Here is a 23,703-nt window from a genome sequence, read left to right as displayed (position 1 = left end):
GCCGCAGCCAATCCGCTGCGGGGCGGGGCCGTCCCCTCAGCCGCCGCCTTGCCGCGCTGCCGCCTCATGGCGGCCCGCCTGAAGCTAGTGGTCGTGGGCGACGGCGGCTGCGGCAAGACCTCGCTGCTGCTGGTCTACGCCGAGGGCGCCTTCCCCGAGGTGAGCCGCGCCCCCGGGGCCGGGCACCACAGAGGGGCCGGAACGGGCGGGGGGCGGGTGACAGCACAAGGGGCAATGGGCTCGGACTGCAGCGAGGAAGGTTGAGGCTGGAGACTGATCCCCGCGTTTCCTCGCGCACAGCGCTACGCCCCGTCCGTGTTCGAGAAGTACAGCACCACGGTCCAGGTGGGCAGCAAGACGGTCGCCCTCGACTTGTACGACACCGCAGGTGAGGCAGTCGCCACCTGGCGGGGGGGGTCGGGGGGCTGTCGTCTCAGCGCTGGAGGGGGCAGCGACTCGGGTCGGGCTCCACGATCCTCATTTCCACGCTTGACCAGGCTGGGCCGATGGCAAAGCTCGTTTCGGGTCAGTTTGTTCCATTTAAGCATAGTGCTTTGCGTTCACGTTGAAATTTCAGAGAGGCCCAAACGCCCCGAAATAATGAAATCACGGCTGTTGCGACTAGTGAAAAGACTGTTGCTGCCTAAATGAATTTGCATTTTTATTCATGGATTTGTTCTTAATGGTACAGTCGACGAGGGAAGTGGCACTTAATAGCGAAATATATCTGAAGGTATTAAAAATCCAGTGCCCGGAAGCAAAATGTAATGTAATCAGCCAGGAAAATGCGTTAATTTCCTACCATGTGTAATCAAAAACAATGAAAGAGGTTTTTAAAAAACCCATTAGTGTTCAAATTAGAAAGCCCCGAGTGCTAAATGTATTTGCAAACTTTGATAGGTTTGGGTTTTTTTGTGGTTTCCTCTCGGGGATCCGTGGAACGGTTTGTATTCGATTTACGGGGTCAGCGAATCTTGCTCGTCCAGTCGCGTTCGTAAGAGCCTCAACATTTCAGACAGCGCGAGCTGGGAAATTGAGTGGAGTTCTCCCAATATACACGTGTGTGATGAAAAGGTGAATTTGGGCCACTAAGGGGATTGTTGTTATTTATACTAGTGCATTTGTGCTTTTGAATCCACTGTAAGGCATTTGAATCATCTTTTAGTGGTACCCTTTGATAGAGAAATTATCTTTACAGGAAACTTTTTATCCAGTGCAGTAAGGTCTTAATTGCCCACATTTCTCTTAAGAAATTCCTCTGTGCTTAATAACAAGAGCATCAAGAAACAAAATGATACAGATAGTATGTGCCCTACTGTGCAGCAGGCTCTCTTTATTGAGTGTTACACTCTGGAGTTAAATACCTAAGTTATATCTCAAAAGGGATCTTCTTTTTTTCTTGAAAAAATGCATCTGAAGAGGTGGTGCCATCATCCTCCCTTTTGTTGCTAGAGCCCTTGCCCCCACCACATGGCAGGCTCTGACTCAGGCCTCCTCTGCATGAGAGTTTAAACTCAGTCTCCCACTTTGCAGGTGAGTGCCCGAAATGGCAGGCTGCTCTGGGTTTGGGGCAGGCTCTGCCCCTCCCATCAAAGCTTGTTCCACTTTGCTGAAAAGAATTCAAGATTCACAAGATTAATTGGATCAGAGAGGAGGAAAGAGACTGATCGTGACTCTCTAGCCTATTGGGTAGGGACAAGCCCTGGATGTTGTGATCCACCCTCACAGATCTGCTTGTTAAGATTGTCCCCCCAAGTTGAACAGCCTGGCCCATCAGATTCACCTTTCCTGAACTTTGTCGTTTACTTCACATAAGATGCGTCTACATGTGCTCCCCCCTGTACCATTTAGTACTAACTGCGCGGTCCTGGCGGCACAACCCTACTGCACAGCAGCTCGTTACTACGCAGTAGCATCGGCATCGCAGTTTGTGCCTGCCGACACTTTGTTGCCATAGTGTCTCGTGGAGATGTGCCCAGTATGTCCAGTCCTCTTCTAACAGGCAAAACTCCAATTGATTTCTTCATGTGCAGGTTTGAGGACAAGAATTGTGTCTCTCATCTTGCAAATCTTGATAGTGCCATACAAGAAGTAGGTTTAAAAAACCTTTTCAGTAGAACAGAACCGTATCAGAGAATGACGTTTGATCTTCTGAAAAGTAAATGCCGAGGTATTTGTTTTCAGACAGGAGATGTTATTACATGATCACTGTTCCATTACATTGATTTTATTTCTGTCATATCCTACAACGAAGGGATGCTAAATCATTTCATCAGATGAATGTAGATGCACCACAGTGGCAGCTGTGTCTGGTAGAATTATGGAAATGCTGCATTTCTGTTGGCGCAGAGAGAGGAACAAGTGCAGGCCACAACCCAGTGGAAATCAGCTTAGTCATAAAAGTAAAATGATTTGAAAGCATAGTATATTGGCTGCAGTTTATGAAAAAAGAAGTTGATTGTTTGGGCTCTTGAGTTTTAATTTTATCCCGGTCATGCTGCCATCTGACTAGCTGACCCAGTTACTACTTGCATACTGGTCTACATTTTCAAGAGTGCCAAGTGATTATGGGATGCCCCCTTTTTCAGTACCCAACCTGAGGCCACTCAAGGGTCTCGTTTTTACAGGCAAGATACTCAGCAGGTCATCAGCCTACTAAGCTCATTCAAGACGGGTGTCCAGTCTCACCTGATAACTTTTGAAAATTCTCCTTGATGCATTTTATTATGATTGGGGCATCTATAGGTATGCCATTTTGTAAGCTGCATTAGTAAAGTTAAACTGTCTTTCTTAGCTATTTATATGGCCCCATGGCTGTCATATCTGAGTGCTTCACAATCTTTAATGCATTTATTCATAACAACACTACCATGACGTATGGAAGTACCATCTGTAACAAAGGGATAAGGCATAGAGAGCCTAAGTGACTTGCTCTGGAAATTGACCTAACCATTGGACAGTTCTTCCCTTTAAATTGTCTCAAAGCCAGTAGGAAAGTCCTTCCAGATACAGACTGAACAGTGTCAGTGGCCTGTTTTGAATAGCAATGAGCTGAATTAATGTCTGGGGCTTACATGTGCAAACTTACTCACTCTTGGAGTTTCTTTTCCTATTTATCTCAGATACCTCTGATGTAAAGCATATCAGTGATGATAAACTATTTTTCTGGTATCAGATTAGATCTTTATAATGAACACAATTCCAGAGAAGATGAGAATACACTAAACATACACCATAAATACACTCTATCCATGTGAGAAGGAAAATGTGCCTCATTTTCTATTTAAACTAGTAATTAGGCAATGGGTGACCATTTAATGTCTCTGGAACTGTATTATTACATTTTACATTTACACTGCAGTAGTATGTAGAAGTCCAAGGCAGTTCAAAGACCCGAAGCGTGTATAATTAACATTTTTGTTGCTAAAGAAGAGGTTAACACTTGAAGTGGAGGATGTCAGCCAGTGGGTGTTTTCTCTTTTCAGTATATAAGTGTAGGAAGTGTTTAGCTAACATAAGATTAGTAGGACTTATCTGAAGAAAACCCCCACTCTATTTTAAACATGATGGCTTTAAAATAAACTGTTACTAGGGTCATGGAAGAGCTTGTCTGAAAAGATTCAAATAGTTACAAGAATTTGAGATTGATGAGTCCAGACTCCCTAGATACTTCTGTAAATATGAAAATAGCCAACTTCTGTGTCACAAATGATATCAGGGTCATGATGGGAGATTTCTATCCTGTCCAGTTAAAAAGGAAGATAAATATTGGCATTCAAGTAGTAACTTAAATAATATTGGAGCAGTTTCATTCCTGTATAATGTATTTAAACAAGACGCTGATTTTTTTTTTCTTTAATGAAACAAAACATTGAGACTTAGTAAAAGCTACTTTATAAATAACTACCTAGTTTTGAATATTTCTTTTTCCCCCCTCATCCTTAAGCAGGAGTTAGAAATGCAGAAGCTATTTTGTCTAGCATAGGATGGCAACCAAAGTGCACAACCAGAAAGATACTTTAATAAGAGTCTTAATTTCTTGGAGTGCTTTTCATTTGGAAGGAACTTCACAAAGTTCAAAATCAGTCATCTTGGGGGTGAAGGGCTGCAACTAACAGATGCATACCACAATAGAAGGTGGAAATAATGAAGGAAATCCCCATTTTCCAGCAGTACCATAGAGTGTGAGGGGACCTCAGGTTTTATAGGTGCTTTCCAAGACACCCTTGTACATTAAATTGAGCTGCATGCCTCTCATTCCCTCTGAAAGATGAAGCCTGATTCAACTCTGCCAGCTGTTTCAAGGACTGCATTCTGACCTGATGTTGAGATCTCTAACCTGTTCTCTCGCCCATTGAGAGGAAGACATGACCAGCAGGGTTGTATAGAAATATTAGACCAGGGCTTAGCAATGTTTTTGGCCAGCATGCCAAAAACATCCCCAACCTCAACTTCTAAGATAATGGTGTGCTGGGGGAGGATAGCAGGGGAGCCACAAAGGGCCCGATCCTTTTTGTGGCAGCGCAGCCCCGGCCCCTTCCCTGCCATCCACCCCGAGGCATGCATGCCACGCAAAATGCGTTCACACGCCATGCTCTGGCACCTGTGGTAGGGGTTGCCTACCCCTGTGCTAGAAGTAACATCAGAGGAGAAATATGCCCATGAAATATATTTTCCATGTGTATAATTTTACACAAGCATTTTAGGAATAAGTAAGAATCATAACTTGGACTAACACTGGCTAGAACTTAGATTGTTTACAAGATGCTGTATTATCGCATGCTGCTTGCTCTATGATCGTCCTTATCAGAAATATCTTCCTGCTCTAGCAGGAAGTTAGCGGTCAGTGCACTGTAACCTCCACAGCGTTTGTAATAGCTATTGTTTCTCCTGCAGAAATGCTTTGCAACTACTTACTCAATTAAATCTCCTTTTTGTCCTGTACCTGACAGTCAAGTAAGGAAACATCCAATAGTGCTGATGCTTTCTGCTGTAGTTCAGGATTTAATTTCTGATGCAGGTTTCTCACTCCAAGGCTATCTCTGAGTGCACAGCTTGGTAAAAGGGCATGTTCAGCATCTTATCACTCTGGGTGCCCAGTCTGGCTAATTAAGGAGTGACACTATCAGTCTCCACATGAAGTCCCTTCCAGTTCTGTGCGGCCAGAATGATGATTAGCATCAAGCTTTGAGAAAATTTTTAAATGAAGGCATAGGAGGGCCTGATTTCTTAATGTTTCGGAAGGGCCGGAACATGGACCCAGGAAGAAGAGTCGTGAGAAAAAATGAAAATCTGTAAAATGTTGAGCCACATTTCATGCTTGATTCATCTCTGCCAAAAAGTTAGTTTCCCAAAACTTCCCAAATGGAGTGCTGGAAATATAGTCTCAACAAATTTGCAGTAACTCTAAAACCTTGACTAACAAAATAAAAATTTAGGTTTTTTCCTTTAACTTCGTAGGTTCTTCGTTATATGATTACATTTCCATTTTAATAGGAAATGTGCCTCATTTGAGACAGCACATTGGCTTGACCTTTGGAGTGACATGCAGTGTCCCAACTACGTGAAGGGAGAAAATCTCTTCCAGGTTGGCAGCAATGGACAACACTAATTGTGAGACGAAGAACAGCACTCCTGCCTGTAGTCATAGGATGCCATTGATAATTAGCTTTACATAAATATTTTTTTGTCTTTCCTGTCAACAGTAGTCCCAGAGGAAGTTTTCCACTCTGAGAGTATCCTATTTGTAACTATACATGGCTTTTCTAATTAAAGTATCCAGGAAATCTGAAAAGAAGTTTCTTTTTCTCTCCCCTGCCTGCTTAGTCTTTTCAGCATATTATGAAATACAGGCAATACATTTCAAACTGATAAAATAAAACACTTCATTACACAGTGCATGAAGACTCTAGAACTCACTGCCCTAAGATATTTATGAAGGAGCAAGCTTACCAGGATTCACATATTCGTAAGAATGGCATAAACTGCAGTAACACCAACCAGGATTAAAATGCATGAGGCAGGCAAGGCTCTTTGGGTAGATGTGATATCTTTTATTAGACTAACTCCATAGCTTTGCAACCTTTCGGGCACAAACATCCTTCATCAGGCATAGGGAGACTGCTGGTGTTCTGTGTTCTCCAGTGAATATATGAGAGAGAAACTTTCACCCTTTGGGACAGAAGCTAGGCATTAATTAGGTAGTGTTGGAAAGAAGTATTCCTGTTGGGCAGGTTATTATATAATTGTCTGTTCTGGGAGTTTAATGCCCTCCTTTGAGAGCCGACTGGATGAATCTGTGTGTGACGTGGTACATAGGTTTCCAGAGAGGCCTGATGGCAAGTATCATGCTGCGTGTAAGGGACAGTTTTCATTCTGTCCCCTTGCAGAGGAGCAGAGCAGCTATTGCATCAAGGGTCTGTCTGGACCAATGTGTGGACTGAGCAATTCATAGGCTGGGTCACTTTCCCTTTTTGGCAGTTTCACTAGTGAGAGAAACAACTCATGGCATAATTTCCTCCTCCGTTTCCCTTTTGCCATCAGCTTGTGGCATATTGAGTTAGTTGACATTCAGGGCAAGCATGAAGTCTTTGTCAAGAAAAAGGGGACCTCACGGAAAGGTACATAACAAATGAAACAGTGAGTTGGTTATAGGCACAGAGATGCAGGAAAGTAATGTTAACTATTTATTGTAACATTTATTGTAAAATAAATTTTGAAAATTTTTAAAGAAATAGTGTAAAATATATTAGTGATGTCTTAAAAAAACAACTTAGTCATATTTTCTCCCTTTAATTCAGAGCAGCCAAAGGGGAGATTCACAGTCTCATAATTTGACATTGTTTTGTCTCTTTCATTTAACAGTGAAAGGAGAACTGAAATGGATACACAAGACTGATCACATGTAATCAAGGATTTTGCATGTGAGCTCAATGGCCATTTCTGTTCAATCCTATAACTTTGTTTTAGTTGGTCTTGCAGACCTCTTTTTAAATCCATGCTGAAGAAACTTTGAGCACCATCTGTGTAGTATTACTAAGCAAGAATGTGTTCTCTCTCAGCCCTTTACAGCTAGGCCTCCATTTTATCATTGGGACTTGCCCTCCATCGTGAGGTCAAATCTTTGATGAGGTTTTGTGCAAGGGAGGAGGGCAAAAATATGGTGCTTCTGCCATTTTGACAAATTCTTACAGTTGTGCTTATGGGAAAAGAAAAGAAAGACATGTATAGCTTGCGTTGTAGCTAATCAAACCAAGAGTAATTTAAGAGCCCAGATCATGGTTCCTTAAATAACATGTAAATAATAGCTTCTTGCCAAACACAGGCACTGCAAACAAACCAAAAGTCACAATCATGTCATTATTGTTCATTGGTTTAAGTTAAAGAATGACAGTGGTACACGGTACACAAGCCACCTCTGACATCAATTTGCTGAGGGTAGATTTGAAATGTGAGGAATGTGAGATTGTTTAATTTGTGATGTCAATTTGTTGCTGTATTTTCCCTAAACCTAATCCTCTCTGCCTCAGGATATTATTTGTACTTGATCAGTCTGGATCACATGGGCCCAGATCAAAGATATTTAGGTGTCTAACTCATCAAAATAAGCAAGAGTTAAGAGCCTGAATACTAGTGAGGATTTGGGACATGGTGTCCTGAAGCAGTTAGCTACTGCTCTGGATCCCTGTTCCCAGAATGCTTGTGACTGTACTGATTCTGGCAGGTGAATATGGTAACCAGCCAACAGGTTCACTGCAGCACGCACACTTCTGTAAAAATAAACTAGTCATCTGGAGCCAAAAAATATTTAGTTGGCACTCAGAGGACTTTTGAGGATTTGCTTTTTCTGTGCTCTGCATTTGGCATTCTAGACATGTGAGAACTGCAGAGGAACAGTTTGCTGCTGTGCAAATGTACATTTCCTCTTGTCCTCAGAGTTATTTTCTCAGTTTACAATTAAAAATAATGATGTGGTTCTTCTCTGCCTACCTAGGTCAGCTTAGACTAGGCAGATGAAGCCACAAAGGACTGGTGCATATGTTCCGCTGCTGACTTTCAGAGTCACATTAGTTTCACTTGCAAAAAAGGGCATCTCCATCATGGTTACCTGACAGAGCGTGTTCTTCATACCCTAACTCCAGCGAGACTGTCAAGGCGTATTAAAGAACATTCATCTATCTGCTTCACAAATCACCAGTGTTACTGCAAAGTGACAGCAAACAAGTTGAGAAGCTGGAGTGGTTACCATCAGTGATTGAGTCACCGTAGAAGATAGCTTGATTTCGTAAAGCGACCTTTGGAGGCTCAGAGCAAAACATGTAAGAGTAAAAACAGTGTGCATGCAAATCAACACATACTGATAGTGCTTTACAACTAAACTTCCTTTTTTTCCCTCTTGATGTGTTTAAATGACATTTCCCAGAAACTGCAGCACATCTATTGCAAACAAGTAGGTGGCTTTTGGAGAATGAGACAAAGTCATTTTACATTCTATAAATGCAGCAGAGAGCAAGGCAACCCTTAATTGTTTATTTCTGGATTAAAAGTTTAAGGGTTCAACCCTGCCTTGTTTTGCAGGCATCCGGTGACGTATTGAGAGTAAGAGCTCTCAGCATGGCATAGACCTGGGTCCTACCTCAGTATCCCCTGATGCAAATAGCTATGGCAAGATGAGTGATAGGGTTTTCAGTGGGGATCTCCCATACATGATACCTCATTAACTGGCACCAAGGGATTATATATAGGAGATGGAAAATTCGTATTTTCTAGAGAGAGGTTGGATTTCCTGCATCTGAAGCTCCCTTTACAACACCATGATTGGAATCAAGTTACAGGATTTAATGGAACTTGAATCGTCTCTGTCTTGACCCCAGCTGACTTCCTGCCCTTGGGCAGGGGGCTGGACCCGATGATCTTGCGAGGTCCCTTCAAGCCCTAATGTCTTTGAACCTATGAACAGCACCAGGCACATCCTCTGCTCAGTAAATACTGGCATTCCTGACTCGCTTTTTGAACAGTCTGTTTCACAGACACGTGGCCGGGGGGGGCGTGGAACGATGGGGGACAGCACTGAACTTGTTAAGGAAGTCTTCTGCTGGCTGCTTAAATGTCAGCTGGTGTCTCCAGGAAAACATGGCATTGAAATGTTGGCCTTTGAAAACAGGATCTTTGGTTTCTTAAGAGCTTCACTGCTTGAGGGACTTCCTGAAAGGCAGCCTCAGGTGGTCAAAGTGGGGCACCAGGATGCATATCACACTTTGCAGGTGGTATCAGCAGCTACGATCTGTTGCTTAAGTCTGTTTCAGAAATCAGTTAACGTTAGTTCGTGCTGCTGTGTACCTTCTAAAATCCACTCAAGTGTAGATTTAGGTGCTCTTTTAGAAGTAGGCAGGCTGCACAGCATAGTGCTGGGAGACCATGGATTATACCCTATTTGAGGAAAAGTAGTCGCTTGTCATGCTAATCACTTTTTCTTATCTGCCAACCTAGGAGAGAGGCATTGGCTATTTAAAACTTCTTCAGCATCTACCTGGTCCTGCTTTTTCCTTCACTGCCTGTCTGCCTGCATGTCTGAGAGGAGAAAGAGCCTTGTCAAGTCATGAGTAACATAATGAGCAATAAGCTACTGGTCCCAGGCTTCTGCTTTCATAATTTCCCAGAAACCACGTTTCAGATCCTGCAGTACACTGTTTGTACTTGTAGTTGTTTCAAAGTCTTAAAGAATTAGACAAAATAAGCTTTTGTGCTGAGTTTTCCCAGGTCACACGTATCTGCCCTTTTTTACTATTGGATTAATCATTTAAACAATACATTCTTGCCTTTTCAAAATAACAAGATACTCATAATTGAGTTATGTACATTTTCAGTCCACACAATTACTTTTTAAGAAATAAAGACACATTCTTCATGGCCTTGAGATTAGTCTTATTATAATACCTGTTAAAAATGAGTTTCTTTTATCCAAGTCATCATTACTCTTTTTCTGTGTTTCAGGGCAGGAGGATTACGACCGGCTACGGCCACTTTCTTACCAGAATGCAAATGTAGTCTTAATTTGTTATGATGTTATGAGCCCTACCAGCTATGATAATGTTTTAATTAAGGTAAGAGACCTTCCTTCATAATTGTTTGACCCTTTCACATGAAATGTAATATATTAGCTGGGTGCCAGGATAACCCATCTATAAATGTGATGCTTTTGGCAAGCCAAGTCCCCAGTATTATAATGGATAAATTGGTTTATCACCACACATGGACCAATGGGCCTAAACCAGAGGCGGGTGATTATTTTGGGCAGAGGGCTGCTTACTGAGTTTTGGCAAGCCATCAAGGGCCACATGACAGGCAGCCCAGGGTAGATAAATATTAATTTTCTAAATTTTTTAGGGGCCTTGCAGCTCAGACAGAATGGCCTGGCAGGCCGTAACCAGCCCCCAGGCCGCATTTTGCCCACCCCTGGCCTAAACCAAAGTGCTTGGATCTGAACCTCAGCTGCTCCAAGGTTCTGAACTGAGGGCTGGTTTTGTATGTGAAATGAAAAGAGCAAGAAACGATCTAAAAATGAGAGAGCACAGAATGGTAACATTAAATTTTACCTTCTCTCTCTCCAAGCAGTCCCTAGTCCTGGCTTTCAAATGATTTGTGAGCCCCTTCCTGCAAGGCGGGATGGGACATTAGGATGCCCAGCACCTTGTTGGGTAGGATCCGCCATCAGAAAGACAAAGTTCAAGGAGGTACTGCCAGTTTCTGGGTGCTGAGAGAGAATTTACATTTCTAGAATTGTGTGTGGTGGGGAGAGGTCCAATTTACTCTTCAGTGTTTAATGCCTGCCTTCCTTAAAAATGAGAAGTCTTCTTCATGTTGAGTGTTGTCCTCCTATTTCTGGGCCTGCTGCTGTCATGGAGTACTGTAATTGTTACCATAGAGAAGTAAGGCTGGATGGAAAACATATCTGCATGAGCTTTGAACTAGCCAGCTCAAGTAACGGTTAACAACATAGCTTCATCATCAGCACAGAGCTCAGTGTGCCCTAGTCTTTATTTACCCCAGGTCTCAGGCAGATTTTGCAGCTATTTTGCAATTAACATGGTTATATCTATGCAAATGTAGTCACTGACAGGGCTGCAGTTGGTTAGAGAGGAGCCTAATGATCTGTGAAGCCACACTGTCAGACTTTAGGTCCAAAATATGAACTACAGTTGCTTAGAATGATCATAAATTAGGGAGAATTCCATTGTAAATTGTAAATCTGGATTTTTAAAATATAGTTAGTTACAATTCACTGTTCCACTCTTGACTTTAAAGAAAGAAAAATCTATTTTCTTCTTTGTAGATCTTATAAAGAGCTCTGCATTCTTGTTTTCCGCTCTCTCTTCATGAAACACAAATGTCAGTGCTGCAATCATTCCTGCTCCCAGTCTAGAAATAAGAGGACAACACTCAGCATGAAGAGGACTTCTAATTTTTAAGGAAGCCATTAAACACTGAAGAGTGAATTGGCCCGCCCTCCAATTCTAGGAATGTAAAATCGTCAGTGTCTCTTTAACGTATTTAAGCAGTTATCTGCTTCAAGATGGCCCAGTATGATAATGCCAAATGCGTGTGCAACAGAGGCTGGTTTTATTCTAAGTTTAAGCACCTATTTGTATCTGTTGAGTTTAGCATTTCTACTCTTTGTGATACTGCAAAGTTTAGGAGCTTCTGTAACTAAAACCAAATTAACAAAGGCAAATGAAAGTCCTGGTGCTGATTCCACAGGTGTCTTCAGAGCATTCTGAGCTTATTATAATGGATAAGCAAGCTGTGGCACAGACTGCATTTTACTTCTAGGTTTGCACAGCATCCAGTCCTGCTTGGGGCTTCATCATATCAGTTAAATGCAGCTTTCTCTAGCACTGGCAGCTACTTGACTTACTGAAGTCTTCTCTCTCCTATATCAGCTTCAATAACATTTTATATACCAGTCTGCTTATGTAGGGGTCAAATCCGGCTTTCTTGAAGTCATTAGGAATATTGTCTTACCCACGTCTTGGGTGGGAATACAAGCTTGTGCTTTGAAAAAGCAGTTAGCTTTTGCAGACTACTCCATCTTGATCTGAGCACATATGCTAAAAAAAATACTTAAGAGGGTATATAGAAACACCACTGCAAGAGTTAACACTCTGTAGTCACAGAACTATTATTCACTGATTCTTTAATGGAAAGAGGCTTTCCACATTTTTGCCAGGGAGGTGGTGGTACATCTATAAACACTTCCTTAAACAACACATTACTATCCCACTCCATTCACAGCATGGGATGAAGGACTTCTTTACCTTTCTGGACTTTAGATGTACATAAAACACTGACTTTATTCCTTGGCATTATCATTCTAACTTTTTTTAAATGTTTCCTTTTCTGCCACCAGTGGTATCCTGAAGTCAGTCACTTCTGCCGGGGCGTCCCCTTAGTACTCATCGGCTGCAAAACAGACCTTCGAAAAGACAAGGAACATTTACGGAAACTCAGGTCTTCTCAGCAGGAACCCATCACGTATACCCAGGTAAAGAAGACGGCGTTTTAAAGGTCTCCCTACTTTACTGTAATAGGGAATGGTCTGAGTGATCAGGAATAGCAACTACAGGTAGCAAAGGGACACCCACAGTTCCAAAAGCAGGTAAACTGGATAAGCTGGTGATTTGGATACTTTAGCATAAATTGTGTGGGGTTGTATGTGAGGTTTTATGTCCTTTTCTGGAAGTGGGGGGATTAAACATGGCAACTAAACAAAAGACACTAGATGTGTTTGGAGAAGGTTCTAGATGCATTTAGATATTTTTAGAAGGGTAATTCAAAAATGCTCAAATCTGGGGAAAAAAAAGGTTTCCTCCTTAGAAAGAAGAGAGGTTGGCTTGGCTCTTTGTGGGCTTTTTAATTCCTATTGAGATGCAGGCCACCGAGAATAGACTATTTCATATTACTGGTCCTGCCTTGCTCTTTTTTTAACATGCCTCTTTTGCTGCCATGAACTCATAGATGGCTTAGACAAGCCACTGAGTTTGCATGGACTTCCTCCACTTTTTTGTTTTTTGATAGTGTATTGCTTCCATTAGTGACATTTTGGCCTCAGTTGTGATGAAGTTTAAATACATTAGAATATAGGATACAACCTATGGGATAGAAACACTGAGTAGTAAGTCTGCAAGAACTGTTTTGCAGTCCCTTTTTGAAATGAAGCATTTCAAGAAAAACGTCAGAAAACATTTTTGGAGGCAAAAATATTCACTCTCAAATTGTGGCTCAAAAGCAATATGTCGCTTCAGCAAGCTACTGCTTATCAGTGCTTAAAAACATCACACTTTGCATTATCAAATATCTGCCATCCATGGACCCAAAAGCACATTACTAGGAGGACTTAGGTGAATATTGACTTCCTCATTTTACACACAGGGAAAATTAGCCAGGCAGGTAAACTGCCTGTCCTGCATCTCACAGAAAGACTTCTTGTCTGCCTGCTCTTATTTTGCCTCAGAATACCTTTTCGCTTTTTGTCAGAGGTTAAGGAGACATTTTAGCAACATTGCAGACTATTCTGTGTTCAGGTTTGGGCAAGTTCAGTTCATAGTGTAGCATGGTTATGCAATATTATTAAGGGGAACTGTCTACTGCTAAATAAACGCTGTGAAAAGAGACTAGTGTTGCATCATTGTTAACCTGTTCTGCCTTTCAATCATTCCTCCTCAACTCCAAGAAGGTATTTTTTTGTGTACCATGAGTCTTGAAACTATTACTTCCAGTAAATTGGAGAAGCTTATGAAATCATGTTTCTGTGTTTTGGAGCATCAACAGATGTCTTCTTTGGAGCAGGATCAGTTGCGCCAGGATGTCCCCCAGCACAACTGATATGCTTTCTGCAGCATCCACAAACATAACTCAGGAAGCTGTCCCACAGGGCCAGGCCCAGGAGCTCTGTCATTTGCAGAGACGCACCCTGAGTTGGGGCATGGCCTATGATGCATGTGCTTGGGGAATCCCCTGCTAGCACAAACTAGTACTAGGTATAGTTGAAGTCACAAATGTGGGCATTTGTGGTGCAACAGGGTTGTAACATCTTTTGGCTTTTGTGCCGCCATAAAAATGTTCATGGTGGCACTAAGGTGACATCTGTTTGCAGCCAGAGTCTGCCACTATGATTTATAAAGACCTAGATCAAACTCTTCAGACCCTTTACAAGCAAGCAAACTAAAATTTCTTACAGTAGCATTCAGGTGCTCCAACAGGACAGCCTCATTCAACTTAAGATCTAGAACTATTGCTTTGACCTCTAAATATCTTAGAGCAAGTCTGAGCTGGGAGCAGATGCCTCACAAGCTCCTGTAGGAGTTCACTCATGCAGTACAGGAGACTTCTGATTCCAGGCACAGAAAAGCTGAGAATTTTGGAATCAAAACAGCAGTTGTCCACTGCTGAAGCCCACCGATGTCTGAAAGCAGAAAATCCTCATGAAAAGTTGTGATCAGGTCAACTTTACTGTACTAGATAAAGATTACAATCCCGACCTTCCAGTGCTGATCTGAGAAATTGGGTGATAATTTGTACATCTGCTTATGAGAACAAGCATTCTGTTCAGGGATACACTTTGAGAAACTGTGTCCTTCAGCTCACAAGTAGGCAGAGCCAGTGCTAAGAACTTTCTGCTGCATCATACAGCTAAGCTGGCATCTTCATTAAAATTGTAAAAAGCAGTAGTTTCTCTATACAGTCCTTCATAATTTTACTAATACCACTTGTTCCTTACCCACAAACAGAAGGATCTGCCTCCATCATATAAAAGCCTGTTCTTAAATATTCACTTCTCTCTACTGTAAGTCCAAGTTAACTTGTATATTTTTCCTTCTAGGGGGAAGCAACCTGTCGCCAAATGAATGCAGAAGTTTATCTGGAGTGTTCAGCTAAATTTCGTGAAAATGTAGAGGATGTTTTTAAAGAAGCAACAACTATTGCACTGAATGCCATAAAAAAAGCCAAGCGCCAAAAAAAACAGAAGCGGTGCTTAATATTATGATCTAGATCTCTAGGACTGTAAAGAACTTCCAACCACTTGAACTGCATATTACCAAATAGTTCAGTGTCAGAGACCATTTTCATTACATGTTTTTATTCCTACTTTGGTTTTGTTTTTAAAAATTGATTTTCCTCATATTTTTGCACTTCTGTTGTACTTGTCATGAAGACTTGAAAGCATTTTTTCCCTGTTTGTTAATGGTGGACATCTGGCTTTTACTCCCGACCACAAATGACCATCAGCCTGCTATCTTTTAATTGTGTGCTGGCTGCTTGACTGCTGGTACTTGTACTGCTTAACATTTTTTCCCACCCCCCTCTAAAAAGTAGCCCTTGACATTTATGGCTTTGATTTATTGTGACTGTTCACCAACGGACTAATTTAGAAAGGGTAGAACTGAGTACTTTTCTCTAAGGAAAAGCAAAGTTAGAGCAGACTGCCAATCACACTCAGGGAAGCTTCGAGTTGTATTTATAGCAACAGTAGTATGAAACCACCTCAAGCAACTTCCCCAACTATGTATACATACAGTTCTACTCTAGCTGTATTACAAGGGCAGCTCTGCAGATCTACTGACCTAGAAGCCTCTTTGTCAGCTTTATGGTAAGGGATGTGTTCAACACCATTGGTTATAGTGTACTCAACACCATTCAAAACAACGCCGAAATGATGAACCCTGTTAAAGTAGATACTTAGTCCCCTGAGAGGGATTACGTGCAATAGGGCAAAACTAGTTTTGCAATAAACAAGTGCAATTGACTCCATAACAGTGTCTGTTTTAACATAAATAGGAGTTGCATGTTTATTACATGGTGAAATCATCCTTGCTGCCTCAAGCTGAATTTCCATTTCACTGATGTTTGCTCAGTAATGGCTGCAGGTATCCCAGCTATTTTTCACTAAGTCAGAGGGAACCTCCTGCTCAGGAAACTAACAGCTGATCTTGTCTGCAAGTCATAGCGTGTCAAACACTGCACGTTAAAATATTGAATTTTCAAGCTACACATGTCTTTTTAAGTTAGAAACAGCAAGTTTTATAACTGATTTCTCTTCATTTGGTTGCATAACACACTGTTATGCGATGGACCACTCCAAAGGACTTTCCTGTTTCTTTTGGGTGGGATTCAAAGGTTGTTAAACTTGATCCTCAGATTTTTGGAGACATGGTTCAGGTTCAGTTAAGATGCACAGAGGCCTCTATGTAGCTTATAATGGAATACTCTGTAAATTGAGAGACACATTTAGTCTAGAAAGGATGAATCAACCAATGTCGAGTTCAAGTGCTATGCCACACTTGTTAAGGAAAAAGACATTTATCTCAGTAACATCTGTGCTTAGTAATGAGGAATTAAAAATGTTAATACAGGGCAAGCTGTAATTTATAAGTAAAGAGCTGAGCGAGAATCACAGGCGTTTCTTTTAAACTTTGTCATTCTGCAGAATACTATTAACCTAATCACATGGAACGTGAAGTTAGGTTACCTGCTAAAAATTCAAGTTATTTTTTTCTTAGAAATTACAAACTTTATTGGTCAGATCCCACAGAATCTAGTATTATTCTCAAAGTGAGCAGCAATTTGCTTTTCAGACATGAAGGGTCTACGAAAGCAAACTTACAGGATATACAAGGTTTAAGCCAGTGGTATTGTAAAGTAGAGTGCAACAGTTGTTTAAAATACGTGAACTGCAATTTATTAATCACACTATAACCAATACCCACGTATCAGCTTATTTTTCTGGGGGAAAAACCCAAACAAACTATCAAAAATTACATCTTTTTGCAGAAATTCATTGAGTGGTATATATTAACAAGTATAAAACAATAAGATGTCAGGAAACAGTTTTGCTAGCATTGTGGGAACAAATGGAATGGAACAATTGAGAGCCTGTAATGCACATATATTTCTATATGATCATGTTAAAAGCCCCATTTTAAACATCACCACATTTGGCCAAATTCAGTTCCAGTGTGTGCCTTGTGCTAACCCAAGTGAGGTCACTGCATTTGAACAGCATATAGGTCAAGATACAGCATCTATAAATTGTTTTAGGACATGTAGGCATTCATGGAACACAACTCAATTAGCTGCAGCTGAATAAGCAAGTTTAAAGTCAGAAAGCCAAGAAACAAAAAGGAATGAATGTGAACAAGTATCACCTTCCCTTCAACGTTTCTGCCGGAGGAAGATTTAAGTTCAATTAAACTGAGCTGGTGACTCAAGATCCCATGTAAAGGAAAAAATGCAAGTGAAGGTATTAATACTTCTCATCAGTTCTGTTTCCACATATGCTGCATGTGTCTTTCAGTAATGGCATTAGGAGTAAAAGTAATTAGATACTTATTGCCACTGTTCAGACATTTTCAGGAAGAATGTTTCAGAAAACCTCAGAATCTAGAAAGTATTGAAAAAAAGGTAGTGAAATAGCTGTGTATTTTATTATTTATTTTGGGCCCTTTTCAGGGTTGAACAGATTACCTGATCTCTCTGGATGAATATCAACAGTCTTCCCTGCAAACAAAGTCAGTAACAAAACATAAAATTTAAGCCATTCATTTTCTTAAAAAATAAATGGGTTTCTGTTCTAGTTCTTAAATAATTTTTTAAAAGTGTATAGAGCAGCAAGATGTACAGAGATCACCAAGGTTTTCCACAGTACACATGAGTTGGCATATGTCACTGAAAAATGTGTTTCAGAAAGCTTTCAAGGCAGCAGCTGGTCTGCTCTACTGGTTGACCATAAGCATTTAAAAGTTTTGCTAGTGCAGTACCTGGGGCTCCAGAAATGGCGCAGGACAGGGAAAAAAAATGAAGATCATTATGAGAAATGGAATTACAGTAGACGTCACTTTCTCCCAATACTTATATTTCTTCTGGCAGGTGCATGCTGCTGTATACACACAAACAAAACAAAACAAAAAGCAAAAATGTTCTGTATTAAATATACATAAATAGTAGGACTGCAGATCGGAGAGCAGTGCTTGCATAATACTGTACAGCAGGCTGTGCTGGGAGAGTTCATGTTCTTATCATAACACCAACAGGATTCTTTCCAAGGTTTGTTTGCAATATAGCTGCAGTTTAAATGGTCCGGTCTGAAAAAAAAACACACCAGTAGGAGTAGGCAGATGAGAATCCAAATCTGACTGTCCATCCCTGCCAGTTTCACAGTTTCTTCATTTTGCCTTTGTTTTTCTGAAGTTTAGTGTGCACAACCTTTAAAGTAGTAAGGAAGTTTCCAAGAAAAAGCAGCAGAAACGTAAGAGCCAGGACAAAAACCTGGGGGAGGAAAAAAGGATAACAGTGATCATCTCTTATAGAAAGATATTCTGAGAGCAGAAAAATCTTACACACACTTTAATACTGGTGGTTCTGACAAAGCATCATTTGACAAAGTCTCAATTTGAATCTGCCACTATAAATGTATAAATTTTGTGCAAGGTAACACCTATTCCTTTGAATATGAGCTCTGTCAAGTGAGATTATTTTCTCCATGCAATAGGATAAAAGCTCGGATTTCTAGTGTCCCATTTCTAACTGAGACAAACGTTGGTTAAGTAAATAAAAAGGAGGTAACCAGTTCTCATGGCTTATGTTGTACTCTGATCCTTAGAGAAATTGGCAAAGACTGTTCAGTCTGTCATCCCATCATCACTTACCTGGCTGCACAACTGATTAGGTGGATTAGCAGAGGGAAAAAACATTTCAGAATCACACAAATATCTGGTCTGATGTGATAGAACAAATATTGATTCTGTTAGCAGTGACAGGAACATGAGGGAAGAAGATCCTGGTCCAAGGTACATAAAGAACCCATGGCACAAAGGCATGCTCTACTAACAAGCGTATATTTTAATCATGATTATTTAAAGGGGACTTCACTGCCTTTGACATTAAGCAGTTAGTTACATTGGTGTGAAGGTTATTTTCAAAGTACTTCCAGCCTTGGGATAGTACAACTGTTCTAAAAAGTCAGTGCAGTTGCTTATGCCAGATCTATATTTAATTCCATATGTTAGCATATGGAGAAACATCCATTCATATAAGACAAAAGCTACACATATAATGCAACAATAGGAAGTTTATCCTGGAGAATGTTTGTTCCCTTACAGCTGGAAACAAAGCTGAATGCTACAGAGAGCTAATGAGCATTGGGCTAGCTGTGAAAAGCACACCAGATTCCCTCCACTGTTGGGCAAGCTCCAGAAAGTCTCCCCCATCACCCTTCCAGATTCATTTGGATCAATACAAGTATGTGAATGCCAGAGAATACGTACACAATGTCAGCAATGATGCACCAAGGACAAAATGTCATGGGAATCCTTAAAGATACAATCATAAAATGGACACTGTCTCCTTTTTTTATATCTTTTTGTTATTAATTTATATCAGATACTAGGGCACTCACTCCAACAAATGTTACTTTCTGTTAACGGACTTAGAAACCATTATTCTTGTCTCTTGTAAACAGAGGTGACATTTTGATTCCAAACACCCACCTGCCATTCTTTGCATTCCTTATGCCTAGAAAGTCCAAAAAGTGTGACTGCGTTATACAGCTGCCAAAACTGAAAAAAAGGAAGAGAAACAATTTAATTAAAAATTTAAAAAACAAGCATTTCAGGCTTAAACAGTTTCAAGCTACTGTAAATTAGCAAATGTTAATACAACAGGGGAAATCTAAGCATCATTTAGAAAGAGACAAGTATTTTAAAAGTTTAAATTGGCTGTAGAAATTAGTTCCCAGTGAATTACGATCAGTTGATCATCAACCATTAAACCAACAAAAATAAAGAATGATCAATTCATCCTGGATAGATTTTCCATTTGTAATTTTGTCTAGAAGAGGAAAAAAATCTTAAGTTTTAGTTCTTTTTCTTAATCAGAATTTGGTATCTGGAAGGCTGTATCATCTTAACTAATGTGTAGCATGTAGTGTGTGGTGCCTGCTGTACAGTCAACTGGGACTAGTGGGACAGGACACTATTCTGTCCCAGGGAGCCTAGTGCTCGATTTAGATTTCACAGAGATTACTCAAGCGAGTAAAGGCTGCAGGACTGAGGCTACAGTTAAACAAAGAAAATCCTAGTCAAACATTTAACATACCAGATACTAGATGACAGTCCAAGTCACAACGTGGAATGGACCTTATATTTATTAAATTTAAATCACACACTTGACTTAAAAGCTCTGTGGAAAATCCCTAAAGATTCAGCAAAAGCAGGAGGATCTAGCTAATACTCAAAGAAAGGAATAGAGCTTCATGCATGATGGAGAGCAAGAAAGGCAATCTGAGAGAATACCCGAGGTATTCAGAAGGGTAGCATTTGGGAAGCATAGGTAGCTGTGGGGAAAACGAGGGCAGAAATTTAGGTGGCGGAGGAGCTGGGCATGGTTATGAAACTAAAGCACTTAAAATTATTGTATCTAAGCCTATACTACAAAATGCAATCAATCGTCATTGATCAAATATATCCCTCCCCCTGACAAAGAGAATAAAATACTCTCATTCCTAAATGCAGGTCCAAATTAAAAGGCAACCACAACAGAAAGAAAAAAGTTAGACCAATTTGTCCTAAGAAAGTTATGGGTTGTGGAGGACTGTGAGCAGGATTCATCTGTAGAACTGACAGCCTTCTAATAAGAAAGCCTTACTGGACAACCACAAGAAGTATCCTGTTTATTTTAATTGCTAGAACCATCATCAAGGCCAAACTCCTCTGACAGGAAAGAAGAGCTGTAATCTCAAACACAGATCAACTAGATGTATCCTCATTACAAAAGGAAAGGAAAGCAAATTCTAGTGACTACAGATTCTGGAATAATCTGGGCTACATTTTGTTGTCTTAATTTCAACCATTTTGCAGCATCTTTCTGCAAGGGACACTATTTTCAGTTCTGGGATGCAGTTACTATGTGCACTGTGATCTAAGACAATGTCTAGTATCCTAGTGGTACAGCACGGATTGTCACTTTGGGTACACATGTAACAGTGTAAGATGCAGCAGGTACTTTGTGCAACTCACATGCCCAAAGAACAGGAAGGGAAGGAGAAACGTCAGCCCTCGCCACATCCAAGACTGAAATCCTTCTGTAAACACACAAGAGAGGATGTGAGCTTAAGGGCCAATACACACCTACACAGAGGAACCAAGCTATTAACAATAACTAAAACTATTCTTGTTTATAAATAACAATCACCCCAACCCCCGCATACCTGGAATTACTCTCCAGAAGCAATATCCCACCTAGGCTTGATTTTAACCCTGAAATCTAAACTCCAACCCAGCAGAGACTATCAAGTCCTGCCAACCACCCCCTGCTGCACTTCAGCCTAAACTGGAAAAGAAGATGGAGGACAAAATTAATATTAGAAAAGACTGTGACAAAAGTTGTGGTGGGAAAGAGAGAAGGGAACTTAAGTTTGGTTTAACTCTCTTCTGACCTAACACCTTCCAGCACCATCTTCTATCATCGCTTGTTGCATCTTCAGATTGCAAACTTTCAAAGCATGGAATTTTGCATTCTGTGTAAATGCAACACAGACAAGGCTCGGTATTAAAAACTATGTAAAACTAGAATGTTTCCAGTTTACGTCATAAAACATCTATACCACTTGCACCTACAGAGTCAGATTAAGATAGACAGGAAAGAGGCTGGTACTGGAATGATGCTACAAAGGTTTTGATCCACTCCCAGAGTTAACAGGAAAAAAGGTGGGGGGGGAGGAAAAAGAGGGATATAAGGCTTCAAATCAATCAGCTGCTAAATACAACCCCCCAAAAACAGGTACTTGCAAGTTAAATATTACGAAAACCTCACCTACTGTAAGATCCAAGTGGTTTCTTTCCCCTAACGCACGAAGTCTATAAAGGCAGCCACTCTGGTAATAATATTGTAGGAACTGAACACAGCCTGGAAAATAAGACAACGAGTCCTTTCGTGCATTGGGAGCAAGGGAAAAAAATCAAGTTGAACTAGCTACTTCAGCACAAACACCAAGAAGAATTAATAAAATTATCAGTTAACTTAGATTAATATTCAGGTTCCTCTAGGCACACAACACTAATATGGAAGAAGCCTCCAATTCTAAGCATTGGCAAAAAAAGATATACTTACTTTGAAAAATTGAAAATGCTAAAAATTGATTGCGAAACATTTGATACATGAGTCCATCTGGCCTACGAGAGCAAAAAAAAAAAACAAAAAACACACACATGCTGTATTAGTTTAAGAGATCATTAGCATAGGGGGCTTTCCCTTTCTTTCAGTCAAGTGTGAGCCCATGAGTGCTAAAAGCAAGCAGAGCATATGCATACTGGAGAACAAAAACAGCTAATAGGGTACAAATCTTAACTTACACCTGAGTATATGGCAAAGCTTATGACATCAGTAATATCCAGACATCCCAGTTCCGGTTCTGGGTTGTAGGCAATTCATGTCATCAGCCATTCCTAGGTGATACCTTAAAATGCCGTCTCTATCTATTAGTCAAATCAGAGCAGTTCTGTGTCTGATTTTTAATTAAGCTGTATGGTGCCTAAAGTAAGTGGAAAGATCTTTATATTAAATTTTCATGTAAGAAATGAGAGAACTTAAACCAAGGTTTCTTTATTAAGAAAGATAACACTGCAGAAGTTTCAAAAAGCAGGAGATAAAAATTAAACTCACTACAAAGCATCCGTGTGAAGGTTACTTTCACTTTGCTGAACCCAGATTATAAACCAAGTGAAAAGGGTTCTAAATATAAATTCAGCTCATGCCATTCACCGTCTATATAAAGGCATTAATTTGCTTATTTTCTCACAAATTTCTTAACACTTTCTACACAGCAGGAAATGGGCAACAAAGACAGTTTACTGGTACAGCTGCTACGGTTTGGTTTCTTATTTAAGGCAAATGTGAACTCTCCTGTAACATCATGTTTATCAGGCAAACTGACATGTCAGGAAAAAAGCGCATAAAAGGTTCAAAGCTTCCATCCTGTGCCAGTACAGACCTTTGCACCAGGCCCCTTCAGACTGCCTCATCTGACAGTTTAAAACAGATCACTTGGGGCTGAGGGTCATCCTCCCCACTCCCCCAAGAAAAAAAATCAGGTTAAAAAGAAAACTCACCATGTTAACATCACTCCAGATAGAAATGTGGAAACATAATGATGAGACACCCACCAGCCCTTAATCCTGAAAACAAACAAAGTCATTAGCAAAGGGAGGTACATCTTAATTTTAAAATGACTCTTCTAACACTGAAATGGACAGTGGCTCTAGGGTCTGGCATGACGTGATGAACATTTTCAGCCTGAGCAAACTGAACTCAAATAGTTTGGTCTGGTCACATATCCTGAGAGTGATTTCTGACCTGAGACTACAGGCAATATCATTCTTCTAGCATGCAGAGAGCGAGTCTGACCAAGAGGAACACCTTACAAGGCAGAGAAGTCATAAAACTCCCACTTCCAAACTAATTCCATGTTATAAGATGCTGCTGGAAGGCAAAAAAATAACCATAGCTTTTGTTTCCGCAGTTCACAGCTATAAGTCAACCTGATGGCAAGCAATAGCAGACCTAACACCTATTCGCTCACCAAACAAGTACCAGGTGCACTCCTCCCTGACCCAGTCCCAGCAGGAACAACCTTCCACTCAAGGATTGGAAGCA

The 23,703-nt window shown here is 40.6% G+C and overlaps 2 protein-coding genes across 2 annotated transcripts in view; one reads left to right on the top strand and one right to left on the bottom strand.

The window, feature by feature from the left end:
* The first annotated feature begins 47 nt into the window (after nucleotides 1-47).
* On the top strand, nucleotides 48-17,842 carry RHOF (ras homolog family member F, filopodia associated). The gene is made up of 5 exons (XM_019538727.1): nucleotides 48-159; nucleotides 301-388; nucleotides 9,994-10,103; nucleotides 12,407-12,541; nucleotides 14,879-17,842. Exons 1-5 carry the CDS (start codon nucleotides 67-69, stop codon nucleotides 15,041-15,043), a joined length of 591 nt encoding a protein of 196 aa, XP_019394272.1. The 5' UTR covers nucleotides 48-66; the 3' UTR covers nucleotides 15,044-17,842.
* The window catches only part of TMEM120B (transmembrane protein 120B), a 22,883-nt gene continuing 16,652 nt past the window's right edge, over nucleotides 17,473-23,703 (bottom strand). Inside the window, exons 8-13 of the mRNA XM_019539373.1 lie at nucleotides 23,160-23,225; nucleotides 22,162-22,223; nucleotides 21,865-21,957; nucleotides 21,069-21,133; nucleotides 19,542-19,610; nucleotides 17,473-18,321 (exon numbers count right to left, since the gene is read on the bottom strand). Coding sequence (XP_019394918.1) covers nucleotides 18,208-18,321; nucleotides 19,542-19,610; nucleotides 21,069-21,133; nucleotides 21,865-21,957; nucleotides 22,162-22,223; nucleotides 23,160-23,225 — 469 coding nt within the window. The 3' untranslated portion in view covers nucleotides 17,473-18,207. The remainder of the gene's footprint in view (nucleotides 18,322-19,541; nucleotides 19,611-21,068; nucleotides 21,134-21,864; nucleotides 21,958-22,161; nucleotides 22,224-23,159; nucleotides 23,226-23,703) is intronic.

The sequence above is a fragment of the Crocodylus porosus genome, unplaced genomic scaffold, assembly GCF_001723895.1.
Source record: "Crocodylus porosus isolate Cpor-Errol unplaced genomic scaffold, CroPor_comp1, whole genome shotgun sequence".
NCBI lineage: Eukaryota > Metazoa > Chordata > Crocodylia > Crocodylidae > Crocodylus > Crocodylus porosus.
Note: the sequence above shows the minus strand (reverse complement) of the source record. Positions and strands in the feature narration are given on the sequence as shown.

Bases quoted from the DNA above. Each gene is read 5' to 3' on its own strand.
- RHOF (XM_019538727.1), top strand. From the start codon at position 67: ATGGCGGCCCGCCTGAAGCTAGTGGTCGTGGGCGACGGCGGCTGCGGC. The intron at 389-9,993 runs GTGAGGCAGTCG...TCTGTGTTTCAG, and splicing joins CGACTTGTACGACACCGCAG to GGCAGGAGGATTACGACCGG. The intron at 12,542-14,878 runs GTAAAGAAGACG...TTTTCCTTCTAG, and splicing joins AACCCATCACGTATACCCAG to GGGGAAGCAACCTGTCGCCA.